Source organism: Oryzias melastigma, linkage group LG9, assembly GCF_002922805.2.
Source record: "Oryzias melastigma strain HK-1 linkage group LG9, ASM292280v2, whole genome shotgun sequence".
NCBI lineage: Eukaryota > Metazoa > Chordata > Actinopteri > Beloniformes > Adrianichthyidae > Oryzias > Oryzias melastigma.
Genome location: NC_050520.1, coordinates 7,441,812 through 7,456,293, shown reverse-complemented (window position 1 = coordinate 7,456,293; position 14,482 = coordinate 7,441,812). Strand labels below are relative to the sequence as shown.

General features: G+C 38.4%; 1 protein-coding gene across 5 annotated transcripts in view; it reads left to right on the top strand.

Annotated features, from left to right (window-relative positions):
* slc23a2 (solute carrier family 23 member 2) overlaps positions 1 to 14,482 on the top strand; it is a 37,239-nt gene that overhangs the window by 11,568 nt on the left and 11,189 nt on the right. Inside the window, exons 2-6 of one of the 5 annotated variants that reach the window (XM_024275298.2) lie at positions 2,622 to 2,670; positions 4,965 to 5,182; positions 6,352 to 6,450; positions 8,070 to 8,186; positions 10,584 to 10,741. In XM_024275298.2, the coding sequence (XP_024131066.1) occupies positions 2,622 to 2,670; positions 4,965 to 5,182; positions 6,352 to 6,450; positions 8,070 to 8,186; positions 10,584 to 10,741 (641 nt within the window). Of the gene's footprint in view, positions 1 to 2,621; positions 2,671 to 3,508; positions 3,532 to 4,961; positions 5,183 to 6,351; positions 6,451 to 8,069; positions 8,187 to 10,583; positions 10,742 to 14,482 lie in introns of those variants that run through there. The other 4 variants (XM_024275297.2, XM_024275302.2, XM_024275300.2 and 1 more) reach the window with 4 other exon arrangements.

The window sequence follows — 14,482 nt, the reverse complement described above, 5'->3', positions numbered from 1 at the left end:
GCAATCACTTTCCTCTGATGCTCTTAAATGTTATTTAATTATCAATCCAGACCTTTTATTTTTTGTTGTTGTTGCAAATATGGGAAACAGAGAACTAACTTACCCTTAAAATTGAAAGGACAGCAAATTATGGTGATCATCCTCTGACAAGTGGAGTAACACAACTTGAATCACAGCCAACCTCAGATAAAAAGTGCAAAGAAATGTGGAAGCAACAAATTTGTTTGGTCAAAAACAACTTTCTGTTTGTTTCTGATAAAATAAAGATATTTAATCATAGAAAGTTCCACCTTTAGCCATCTTTGAGTTTTACTGAATGAAACAAAATTGCTCATCCTTCTCAATGACAGGAAATGATGCTTAGCAGCCATTGAATTGTTGGTTCACTGCTCCGTCTGTGTCTACTCACATTTGTTGTTTCTGTCACTCTGTGGGTGTAACCTGAGTGTTGGTATAATACCAGTGTCTGCTCATGAATCAATTTTTCACTCCGCAAACAAGCAGGAGGTCTGATGGAGGCAGATGTTCATTCAATTTAGTGTTTTACAAAGACAGGTGTGAGTTTTCGCTGTGTGGGTTTCTTTAAATGCTTTTTATGCTGTTTTATGCAAAAAAGTAATCTTAATCAAAAGACATCTGGAACAAACTGACAGTTTTTGATCCATCAACTGAAATTCAGCAGAAGAAAAGCCAGATCTTTACTGCCAGTGTGTTCCTGACTCAGACTTCTTTCAGTTCCTTCAGCGATGTCTGTTCAGAATTGAGATCCTGACACGCTTTACAAGTTCTACAAGAGTCCGCAGCTAATAAAGGAGACGAGAGAGTGGATTACAAACGGGGATTGTCAGATTTTCTTTAGAATTTTCTTCATTTTGTTGTGGAACTTTTTGGTTATCACCACTGTGTGAATGTTTTTCATGTGGAGTTTTATCTCAGAAGCTTTCACATGGAAACACGCAGGACATGAACGCTCACTCACTGTTTTTAATGCTGGATGACAGATGTAACCCAAACATCTGGTGCACATGATGCACGGATGCGGTTACCATGGTTTTACATCCAGACAGAAGGCATGTTAAAATGAACTCGCCATTTATCTTTGTTCCTCTCCACTGACTTCCTTTTTTAAAGTTTTTTTCCAGCTTTCTTTCTGTCTCAGACTCCCTTTCTTTCTCTGTTCTGTGCCCCCTTTTTGTCATTTTTATCATTTTCTGTTACAAAACTGCAGCTGTGTTGCATAACCAGCTTTGGTGCCGTTTTGTGAGTGCGTAATGGTATTCCCTGTTGGCACCAGCAGACACAGAGCCCAGAGGAGTCGGTCTGGGTGTTAAATCTCCTGGGTGATGGTGACGTTGAGGCCCTGCAGCGATACTCTGCATAATACATGCCACTGGTCTGTTAGGTTCAGGTCCAAGTCCTGGAAACACAAACTTGAGATGCATAAAATGCTTTTTTCCCCTTCCTCATATTGTTTTCCATATATTCAGGACACAAATCTTGTTTAGATAAATTTGACATACAGTGAGGATTTGGGCGCCCCAGATAAAATGTTATATTATTGAGCATAAAGAAGTCAAGGAGAATCCTCTATAGGTATCAGATTACATATGAGACATTTTTTTAACATGTAAAAAAAATATTTCCTTCATTTACCCTTTCAAAATAACAGAAAACAGAATAATGGCATATGCAAAAATTTGGGCACCCTGCAGAATTTCTGGAATTCACCACTCCTTTTGGAAAAGCTGAAACCTGACCGTGTCATGGGTTGTTCACAGTTATCACTTACAAAGACGGGTGGTTTCACTCTGAAAGACTTAAAATCCTATGAATCAACAATCGACATCATGAGGTTCTTCCAAGCAGTTGTCTTGAACACTGTAACTGAAATAGTTGATGCTCACAAAGCATTTAAGGTTTATGTATTTTGGTTAGAATCAATTGGTCCGTACCACTGACTGTATATGAGACCTGGACCATGTGAGTGTGATGTCAACCAAAAGAAAGTTACTTATTTCCAGCTCCAGGGAATTGAATTCATTTGCCATTTTCTGCCTTGAATAGGGAGCTCTTCTGTGCAACTTTGTCCTGATGGAAAGCATGACACCTTTATTATTATCATTATTATTATTATTATTATTATTGATGGCTTTCATCTCTGTGAAAGAGTGTTTTTAACTTTCTGTTAGTTTAGTTTTTAACTTGTTTTTTTGTTTGGCTTTAAAAAAATGTAGTCCTCTCATCCTAAACCTAAAAAATACATCTTAACTTGTGTTAATCGCATTTAGAAACCATCAGAAATGATTTTGTAGGATTCAAAGCAGCTCATGAAATGAAGTAGACCTTCAGAAGATGCAGGTTTCACTTAACTCAAGGTCAAAACCAACTTTTTTCTCATTTCTCCCAGGTAGTCGGAGTTCTAATCAGTGCATCAATCAGTGTTTGTGAAATGCTAATTGTAAAATTAACTCATGTCTCGCCTCCCTCCTCCTCCTCCTTATCCCTGACCCTTGTGTGTTCCTCCTCTGTGCCTCCCCCCCTCCCCTTTTCTCTTAACTCAAACCTCTTCTTCTCTTCCTCCTCCTCCTCTTCCTCCTTTCCCTCTCGCTCCTTCCACACAGATGCTCCCAGCCGCCCCGCTTGACAGGAGTGATGGGATGTGTCAACTAGGTATTACACCTATCCCAACATCTTACACTGCAAGCCGGGATAGTGGCTCGGGAGGGGAGGGTTAGAACTGAAGAGATTTCAGATCCAGGAAATCCTGCTTATAGTTGGGGCCAAACGGGGGAAGAAAAAAATTAATGACAAATTGAAATGCATAAAAACACAAGAGCTTCTATTTCTGTTAATTCTTGCAGTTTTGTCCTCAGAACTGCTGGTATTTATAATACTGCTTGATCTGCATAATCTATTATTAATTTGGCATTTAGATCATTTGGAAATAATGTAATTTTAGTGTAATTCTGACCAGTATTAAGCTTGTTTAGTTGGTTTCTAATCTTATTTTTATAGCTCTGGTAATTGGTATGTGTAGTAAACGTTTCTTTTGCAGTTATTTAGATCACAGCTTTTCTACGAATAGTTGTTTTACAGATAGAGAAAATATGACCTCTAATCAAGAGTTTTATCCTCCAACTTTAAAGAGTTTCAACTATAATCCAGACACACCAGCAAATGGATCACTGTAGATTATTGGATCTCAAGATCATCACATTTATTTTCTTATTTCTATTGAATGTGTGCTGTGATTAAAAACAAAGTCCTGTTCATTCACATGTTTTATTAATTGACTGTATGATTAAACTGGACTGATCGAGTGTGACGTCACACATAGAAATTGCTAACTGGCTTCAGCAAATGAAGGAAATTTTCTACAATATGGATGTCGCCACGTTGGAACCAGATGGCAGTGATTGGTCCGAGTCAATGTTTCTATGGCAACTATTGTCGTTAATCACGAGTGAGCTTGTTCCAAGTCCACACACGCCTTCCACTAAAAGGTTTAGGAGAATCTGTCAAACGTTCCAGGTGGGAGGCCATGTTTTAATGGGCATCTGATTGGTCAATTTATAACTTGAATAACTTAGGATAAAGAACAAATATATAAAAAAAAAGGTTTAGCAAGAACATAAAAAAAAAGTTTTTGAGCAAAAATGGTTATTCTGACAAAAATAATGATTGAGTAATACCTGTTTATTTCTCTTTAAAAGTCTATGGGATTTTGGCTTCTTGGAGCCAGAGGATACTCCCTGTTTGGAAGGAATCACTCAGTCCAGTTGTTTTACACAGTCAATGGCTTTAGTAGATCAAGCCTCCATCGGTTAGTGTGATAAAGGCAGTAAAGCAAATCTTCATTTGAGATGAGTTGGAAAAAGTCAACTGGATCCTCAATGATGCATATAAAACTTTAATGTTTGGAGGCTTGATCGATGTTTAAATGAAGCTCTTAAGGAGTGCCTCAACCTTCAGGATCCATGTAATGGCTTCTGTACTCTGCAGTTACTATTGGTGAGACTTGAATGGTCACTAATGCATCTGGGTTAATGAGCCAACCTTCAAAATGAAGCAAAACAAAATTGGTTTTGTTTTTTACACAAGCTTTCACTCAATTTTTGTGTTAAATATTTGACTGTGACACATTAAAGTTCAGATCTGCTGCCTTTATTTAAATAATTTACCTAAAAATTAATACACAATTTTAGAGTTTACTTTTTTATAAACTTCTGTCAGTCAAGTTTGGTTACTTTCACTAGATTTTAAAATATGTGGCCTCTCACTTCAGTTTTCCAGGACCTTGGCAGCATCTCCTCCTTTCCTTTTTTGTTTTTTTCTTTGGGAAGCTAACCAGAAAACATAACGAGTGACCGGAATTGTGGCGTGAACCAAAAGCATTTCTCAGTCACGCTAACTCCAAATGACACAATACTGAGAATTGGAGGCACCTGCGCTCGCCTTACGGGACAAACCAACATCCCTGCCTCTGCCTCTGCTGCTCTTTCACCATCATCTCTCTGCTCTGATTACCCTCTCCCTCATTTTTCAGAGATGCCTCTTTTGTCCCCCCTCTTCTTTACATAATCTCTCCTCCCTCTGCTTTCTCCTCTCGTCTCCATCAGTGACCTGCCAGACTCTGCAAATGTCATCCATTATTTCTTCGTTTATATTTATCTGGTTTTCAAAAATCTAGAACCAAAACAGTAAAAAAAAAAATCCTCTTTCATCTTTTTTTTTCAACGAAATACTCTTACAGCTGCCCAAATGCAGAAATACCCAATCCTATTTATGCATACAGCTGTTTACTCACTTGTAGTTATTTTATTTTATTTTATTCCCAAATGAATTCTCATCATGTTACCCAGATGCTTTCAATACTATCAATACTAAGACTTGAATAAAAACCAAAAGGGTTTTTTTATATTCATATTTTTTGTTTTGTTGTTTTTTTGTTCTTCTCCAAGCAGATGACGCACTCCTGGATAATGTCATCGGACTGAGAGATTCATCTGCAGCGTGCTCACTGGAAGAAGACACAGGAGGGACTGAGGAAGAGAAAGGCAAGGACGGTGAAGACGCCAGGATGGGCGTGGGCAAGAACACCTCAAAGTCCCTGGACAGCAGCAGCGACGGCGGAAAATATGAAGACGACAGGAAGCACGGCGTCGATTTCTACCCCATTCCGGTACAAAGCCCCATTTCACAAATAGAGTTATCGTCAAGTAAAATCGCAGTCGAATGAAGCTCACAGATGGCAAAGACGAGGTCTTTTAAATGCATTGTCATTTGCCTTCCTTCCCATCGCTGCTCTCCTTCTCTCACAATCCCATTTGCATTGATTTTTATTGCTCTTTCATGGATGGTGTTTGTTTGAGTGAACAGCCTCACCCTTGCATGTTCTCTTGGATCCCTTCGTTTCCTTTGTTCGTCCTTCTGGCTCCAGAAGAGTAAACAAAAGTCGCACAAATCCATTTAAGCATGCTTAAGACCAAAAGAACTGTGGTGTTGAGAGCACAAACCAATAAAGGCCAGAGAATAAGGTGTTTGGAAACTCCTCTGAAGTCAGAAAGCTCATGAGACTAAAACCAGAGGTTAGGAAAAGCAAGTTTCTTTTCCTATAAACAGACTGACTTTCACTTAATGTGAAAGCACGAACCGAGTTCTGGAGATTCTTTTTTTTTCTCCTTTTAAATCTCTTTTTTTTCCTGTTTCACAGTTGAGTTCACCTCACCATAAAGTATCAGATGTGAAGAAAATGAAACCCAGCTGATCTTTTTCCAGCTTACGAAACTGAGCCAACAACCTTTGACCTGATGAATCCGTATTGTAGATGGTGTTTTGACTCAGATCTGATCATGAAACCTCCTGGAGATGAGCTTTCTTTTATTTTATTTTCCTGCCTTTGCCATGTCACACATTTATTAACTTCAAACTCAGATTGGACTTGTCATGAATTGTGTGGGCTGATTTCACCTGTTTTTCTGCTGTTTTTTACTGTCATCTTTAGCTGTATTCCTCAAAGTGTGAAGTTGGCTTACACTCGCATACCTTGCAGGGAGACTCATAGGAAGGAGGGGATTTGTTTCTGTAACTCAAAATGTTCTCACTCCAGGAAGCTAATCTATGTCAAGAATTCCATGTTTTACCTATTTTACACATTTTGCATCTCTACTTTCATATTAAATCCTCTGAATATGCCACAATATTTATTTTTGATTCTGTCAGCAGGTCCATGTTAGCACCCTCATTCCCTCCACCAGCTTGTTCTGACAGGCTGTAATTAAGGTCACTTTAGGTCGTGTCTGTTCAAGTGGAAAGCACTGACGTCATAATTGAAAGTATTTGTGTGTTTAGGTGGTGGTTAATGGAGTGGGTGGTGCCAGTGGAGACCAGGACACCGAGAACACAGAGCTGATGTCCATCTACACGAAAGATAATCAAGGAGCAGAGAAGGTAACTCAACTTTAAAAAGCACCCATGAGACTTATTTAGTTTGTTTTTAAAAGTTTCTGAAAAACCAGAAGAGCTGCATGGTGGTCTAGAAGGCGGTGGTTCAAATCCCAGTTCGGACTTTCCTGTGTGGAGTTTATTTGTTCTCATTCGTCTGTGAGTTTTCTCTGCTTCCTCCAACCGAACAAAATTTTCATAGATGACTCTCATAAGTAAGTGTGTGGCCCTGCAACAACCTGTCCCTTGCTTTTGCCCAACAGTAGATGGAATAGGCTCCAGCAACCCCGTGACCTTGAAAGGGATTCACCAGATTGTGAAGTTGACTGGATGAAAAACAGCAGAGACTCGGTCACATGGTCAAAAAGTGTACTGACACAGTCACATGACTGATGACTTTGTCATTTCCAAACATCTCGTCAGCTTCCCAATTTTAGGCCTTTTCTCCACAACCTTAAAATGGTTTTCCAAGGACAGTGATCGAGTATTTTTAAACCAGCTTATTGTTGATCATTTCAAATAGAGGAACCGTTATTGAACTATTTCCTTTAGGAAGTAACAAATGGTTTAGGCAATAATGAGAAAAAGACAAGAAAAACCCTCCTGTCAGTTATTGGAACAACTAAACGGACTGTGACTCAAACAACCATTTTATCATAATTTTACCTTAAATTCAACTTAAATCAGACTTTCATCTTTATTGTGAGTACAGTGTTTCTTCATCTATTAGAAGGGATTATGTTCTAAAATGATTTCCAAGAGGTGAGATCAACATAGTAGTTTTATAGATTAGATAGTATTATAGAACATATATTACACCAAGATCTATACTGTCCTTAACTATATAGTGCAGGACTATCTAGTGCCCTGGATTTTAAAAGCAATTCAAACATCATGGTCACTATTTTTCTTTTTTTTTTTAAGCGGCAAATATGACATCACCGATTTCACGAAATGAAAATCTAGTCAATACAAGCATTTTACAACAATTATTTATGACTGGGTTTATTAAAAAATACATTTAAATGCTTTTTTTTTTTTTTTTTTTTTTTTACGCAGGAATTGTTCAAATTCATTGCATTGTGGTCTACATCCCCGATTCTAGTGTGCATCGATGCACACTGGATTTTTGCAGAGAATTCTGGGAAAGTTCTAGAGCACTGGATTTTGGTATTCTAGATTTTGACAGCTGCACAAAATGGCAAACGCACTAGTAGTGAGTAGTAAAGATATTTGGACATGACCCTGGACTGAAATCTTCTCGTCTCAAATGCAACATCTGCAAGCAGTTCATGAGGGAACAAACAGATTCACAAATGAAAACCAGCTGAAAAATATTGTGGCTTAGTTTCTAGTTCTGCATTGAAAGCTGACGAGAAAAGGGGAACCTTTCTGTTATTTTTCACTTCTACTTTTTTCTCCCTTTTGTTCACTGTAAGAAGTTTTATTTTTTTCAAACGTCAGTCTTTTTTTTTTTTCACTAAGCCTCATGACATCTGTCCAGACATGCTGATCCCACATATTGATTTTACACGGAACAACAGTTTTTCCGTACTTTTCCATAAATCTCACAGACGATGCAAAGATTTCTGACTCATTCTTGTCATTCTCTTTCTTTTGTTTAGAGCTCAATGTCTGAGACGCTCGACAGCACCGACAGCACAGACGCACGGAGGATGGATATGATCTACACCATTGAGGACACCCCACCCTGGTATCTGTGTGTGTTCTTAGGCTTACAGGTGATTCAAACACCACCTACACTTTTTTTTTTTTTTACTTTGCCAGTATTTTTCCTCTGACTTGCAGTATTCACGACGCAGGAGGAAACCACACCAACAGATAGAATTACATTCTGCATCGTCACTGCGGTGGTTCACGAGGTTCATGTTCTCATCGTGCACGTGTCTCACACTGAACCTTTTGTGTCGTGTCATCTTCTGTTAGTCACTCCTGGTAGACGCTCATAACTACAAGTATTCACAGCAAATACTTTCAGTTCATCAAGATTGATGACACAAACATTCCAACATGAAGGGTTAATGTATCACAATGCAAACTATTTAAATTAATTAGCTATAAAGAAAACTAATTCTAAATAATTTTCTTGAATGGTGACATTTCAGGACAAATGTAGCTTTGAATTTAGCTCATATCAAATGAGTTAGAGGCTTCTTGGCTTGAACTTAGACCTTCTTTCTGGCGGTGTTTTTAGGGTCGTGTCACGGCTAATATGATGTGAAGTTATGTTCAGTGAGTCATGAAGGTATGATTTTAAGAACTCCGCCTCTTTCTTCGGCGAGCTTGTCAGGTCACATAAAGATACGGAGACGGATGCTGGAGGTGAGATAAACTCTGTCTGGGTCAGACCGTCTGAGGAAAAAAGTCATATTTATTTTTGTTTTAAGATTTTGCATTGATGTTAAGACAGTCGTCTTGAGTTTTTCTCACAGGTTTGCAGTAGAAGTTAGATCTTTCATAGCAAACCCGTCTGTGACCGTGCTGATCATGAATCGTTCATCCTCACTCTGTGAACCACAGTAGTTCTGTGTTGAAAGAGGAAAAAACATTGAGGCATAAAAACCACTGAGTATTCAAATAGGTGGTTGATGTCACCTGTTCCCAGGTGAGTTATTTTCATCCTAGTAGTTTTCCGATGGGAGCTCCTCACCTGTTTTCTTTGTTTGTAGGACAAAAGAGCTACAATTACCACAACCACAAGATTTATTTTTCTTACAAACTAAAAAAATTAAAACGATGAAAGTACTCTGTTCTTTAACTCTGAAAGGGTTTGAGGTTTCTGCCTCATGTTTTCTTTTACCTAAATAAAATACTAATATTTTCTTTTATATGATGCATTGAATTGCTTAAAACCCATCTGTTACGTCCTGCTGCAGCCTGGCCTCCTTTCCCATCCAGTTCCCTTTGGCTCACCTGGCAGGTGTGACCAATGTACCTTGATTGGCAGATGGAGTCGGAGTCAGCAGCTCCCTGCTAACGGCTGCCTAACAAAACTACCTAATCAAAACAAATTAAACAAAGCCCGCAGATCAGAACTACCAAGGTCCAACCCCAAACTAACACAACAAAACCCAGCAATCTAAGACTGCTGAGGACAAAGACCAACACCACACAAACTAACACCCAGCCTGCTGCTCTGCTCCCTGCCTGGCTTGGTGTGACCGCATCTGACTTGGACACCATCTGCCAATCAAGATACATTGGCCACACCTGCCAGGTGAGCCAAAGGGAAGTGGATGGGAAAGGAGGCCAGGCAGCAGCATGACGTAACACCATCATTTATCCCACATATCTTTTTTAACCTTAGAACACTTTCACTATAAAAAGTTACACCATCACTTTTGCTGGTAAAATTTTCCCTTTATAATATACCCGATAAAAAGTATTTTTCATAAAGATGCATCAAAATATGACAACACATGATAAATTAGAGTAGTTTTCTTTTATTTTGTACTTACTTTCAACTTATGTAACAAAATGGAAAATTAAGCATGCTTGAAAATTCCTGAAAAATTAGGATTTTGAAAACAAAAAATTCCTAAAAATAAATAATAATAATAATGATAATACTGGAAACTTGGCGTTTGGTTGTCCCATTTCTGGGACATGTGAGACTATACATGGGGACCCATGACACTCAGAAAAATGCAACCTATTGAAAATCACTTCTGAGTATTTCTTTATTCAAATTGTTGTGAATCAAGAGCACATGGAAAAATTTGAAAAAGATCGTATTTTCGATGTAGAAAATAGATTAATCTGACTCAAAAATGTTCGGCTTTATAGCTCCGATATTGCTCACTTTTTTTTTGTTGTACCAGTGATGTTAGGTTTAGGGTCTGAGGGGCTGCAAGCTAGTGGGAGAGCCCCCACCCACAACTCAGAGGTGAAATTCTAACAAACGGCCACCGTTCTTCAGAAAATATGTCCTCAAAAATCATCTAAGTTTTTTAGTTTTAGCAAAAAACGGCATATTCATAATGAAAAGACGACTGGGAACGCTTTTAAAACGGCTCAAAAGATGAAAATTCTTCTGCTCTAATATGTCAAAATCTATTTATGATGCGTCATGTGAATCCAAACATCCTCAGTAACTAGGTTTCATCTTTTCTTCGCAGCACTACTTGACTTGTTTCAGCGGAACCATTGCGGTGCCGTTCCTCCTGGCTGAGGCTATGTGCGTGGGCTTCGATCAGTGGGCCACCAGCCAGCTCATAGGGACCATCTTCTTCTGCGTGGGGATCACCACCCTGCTGCAGACCACGTTCGGCTGCAGGTATCCACTGCCAATAAAGACGTTGCATTTCTGGTTCTCCTTTGTCATTGGATTTTTGTCATTCTCTTTCTAAACTGCCTATTGAGATGTAGAATCAAACATCCTTCTCATTTAACCTTTTCTGCTCTTCTTCCAAACCCTGAAGAAAATCTGTGCAAAATGTCATACTGTTTATTTCTTCACATGAAACACAAATACATCTAAATATGTTTTTACCAAAATTATTGGGAATTTGTCCAATTTTCACACTGTTTATTCCCAGTTACATGTAGCTCATTGTGGTCTGTGTGTCTTGTCAGATAGTAACTTTTGATATTGAACTCTTTGAAAACAGCCACAGGCATATTTGGCAGAGACAGTTGTTTCATATTTCACTGAAAAATAAAGGATCAGTCTATTTCCACTTGTCTTTGTAAGTGGTATAGCCCTCGCCCTCAACTTTCCCTTTTTATTTACAGTTGACATTTTGGAAATGAGTTAGAAAGCGTATCAAAAGGGTCGCGAGATAGTTCTACCACAAGTTTAAAACCCAACCTAGCCAACCACAATCAAGAAACTATACACAGTTTAAGAAAGTGTTAGAGGCTGCATATTATTGATTTTATTAAGAGCCTGCGGGACAGTGGGAATTAGGTCCACGGGTCGGACTTTGGACATGCCTGGTTTATGCAATCAATGTGAATCAGATTCTGTTACAGAGAAAAGCAGTTTTTCATTGGCTTTTCACCAATATGCAACCCATTACTAACAAAATATTGTATAATGGCAAAAAGTCACTTTTCTTCGCTTTAGAATTCTCTGGAATTACATTATTTGTGTTAACAGTTGAAGAGTTACAGTAGTTTAAAGACTGTCAGCTGTTAAAGGGTTAACTGCAATTTTCTTGTTTTGCCATATAAAGTTGTTTTAAGGGGAAAAAGCTGCGTATACAAAATAACTGAGGAAGTTAATCACAGAAGAGGAAAGTTCATGGTTAGATCATTCTGGGGAAAGAGCCAAAATTAAGCTTGCTGGCATTTGGGAGAAGCTTGTAAAGTTGGAAGACCTACTTTCACAAATACCAGTACACACAAGTCAGAAGGAACTGCTTTGACCTACTTCTCACAAGCTCTCCAGTTCTCCAGTTCTTTCCTCTGGTACATTTCAACTTGTGGCAGCTCGCTCCCCCGAGTGCAAATATCTCCTTTTGCTGCCTCCTACTCATGTCTAACCTCCGTGTCCGTCCAGAACCTCCTCATCCCCTCTGGGCCGTGAACTCCCCTCTCTCACAGTAAAGTGGTTTGGACCAAATGGGATTGTTTATTTTGTAACCAGAGTTTTCTTTTTTTTTATTGTTCTTGTTTGACCTACTTATGCTGTCATTGAGAGGGGATGTTGTAATCAAAACATTAAGTGTTTCTCGTAAAAGTTCAGTTCAGTGCAGAGGATTGCTTCACCTCCAGTGATCCTTTTTCAGAGAAAATTTTTAAAATTATCTAGTTTTCCACCACAATTTTTAAAGTTTTACTTTAGTTTTCCTTTGACAGTTTGTTTAAAAAGGCCATGTCACACAGCCACTACATATTCGGTTTTGAACCATTCAAAATATTTGTTGGTTGAGAATTACCCAGTTCACCCCTTGAGCCATCTTATGGGGTGACCCCACCCTTATATTGATGTGTGATTTATTTGTAATAAACAGATGTGTAGATCTAAGAACCAAGAATGGTTATTCTGATAGATTTAATGATAAGTAATAGGTGTTTATCTCTCAATGGAAGTCAATGGGATTTTGACTTATTGGAGCCAGCCGGGTACTTCCTGTTTGGAGCATTAGGAGGAAGTAGTAATTCAGTCCAGTAGTTCTCATTCAGCTTGTGAATCTCACCTGTAGTTGGACTGACCTTCGTGTTACAGTGTAGCCCCGCCCACTATCTTGTCCGTCTCTGTGAATGACATTCTCCGGGGAAATGACATGAAGGGAAACGGCTAAGATGAGGTCTGAACAGCATCGGAAAAAGTCTTTAGAGCTTCATGTCCAGACATGTCCTCTGAGTATTTGTTACAGAGGTTTCATGTAATCATGAAGCTTGGAATAAACAGCAATCACATGCCAAGTCCTGGCTTTAAATGGAGCATGTAGACATCGAAATGACTGTGAGAGAAATGGTCTGTTTAGTGATTCCTAACTGGATTCTGACTGCAATCCAGGAAACGTCACTGATTTATGCTGTGATTGTACATTTATTAGCATTTTGGCATCAAAATAAATCAAAGCCATTGTGGCAAGTCGAATGATTTAATGTACAACTCTGTTATTTAGTTACAAAATCAATATATATTTTTCAAATTTCCATCAAAAGTCAGTTTTCTTTTTAGGTATGAAAAACACTTTTTACATAAAAACTTAAATAAAAGCTGTAATTTCCTTATTTAGATAAGCACATCACTCAAAATAGTTTGATTTATTAATCATCTAATGATATATTCACTTTGATATTAGTTAAATATTTATTTTCAACTGAAGTAACAACCCAAAAACATCACAAAAGACTGATATTTGTGCTGTTAAATGGCACTGTGTTTAATTGTCTTTCAGTCTAAACATTCCTGGTCAATAAAGATTTATTTGAATATAGTTGTTTTTTTCTGTCAGAATCTGCTTTTGACAGACTGGTGGCTCCTCTGAATCTTTCCAGATTCATTTGGGTTAAATTTCCTGGTCAATTCCTGCTTGATAGACCTTTTCAGAGGAATTTTCAAAATACATCCGTCTGTTCCAGCAGGGGCCTGTTCCAAGAAGCAGGTTCAACAAATTTAGAGTTCAAACCTGAACTTAGAGTCACTGGACTCAAAATTCCCAAACTCAGGGTTTTCGGTTCCAGAACAGCTGAAAATGTTTGATTCAATCAACTTGAAGTTGTCAGAACCAGAATCAGGTGTGAGCGTCGTGACCATAAAAAGCCCTGATCAATGGAGCAAAGACAGCACGATTCACCATGGCAACGGGAACAAACAGCTGAGTTTTGTACTTCCGGTGGCGGAAATTGATAAGTTCCTTCAAGCATATGCGACTATAGGAGCGCATTTTCTGCAAAAAAAAGCAACACAGCTGCAGCGGTAGAACAGAGAAAATATCTGCAGAGTTATTCGAATGATTCCAAATAATGAATAAATAATGTCAGGAAGGTTATTTTGTCTCTTGTTAAGGAATGGTTTTTGATCTGTTACTAATTTAACCAGTAATCTCCGTAATTGCATGAATAACCGGTTTTGGTAACCCCCCCTGCACACACGGATATCACTGCACGCTAAAAAGAAACTGTAGTTGCCTGGCATATGTTAAAAAAGTATTTATTTAATTTTAATTTTCAAGACTTAAAAACTATTCGCCGAATTCTTTTTTTTAAGCGTAAAAACAAACTCCGTAGCCGAGAATCAAACTTGCAAACTCCGCAGTGGGAAGCACTATTGCTGACAACTGAGCTAATGTTTGACGCAAGCCATGGATGGTAGATGGGTTGAGATGGTTTCTCGGTGTTTGACATTCCATAATTTCAATTGTTTTGGGTCTAAGATAAGGAAAATAAAACTGTATTTTTTAATAGTGAGTCTCTGGAAAAACTCACTATTTATTATATCGCTGAAATAAAAATGAATTGAGAAACTGCAGTCAGTCGACTCGTGTCCTCCAAATCCTCTACCGACGTAAATAACATTTCCTCTGGATTAATCAGCCTCCTCTTTACATGATCCTCTATG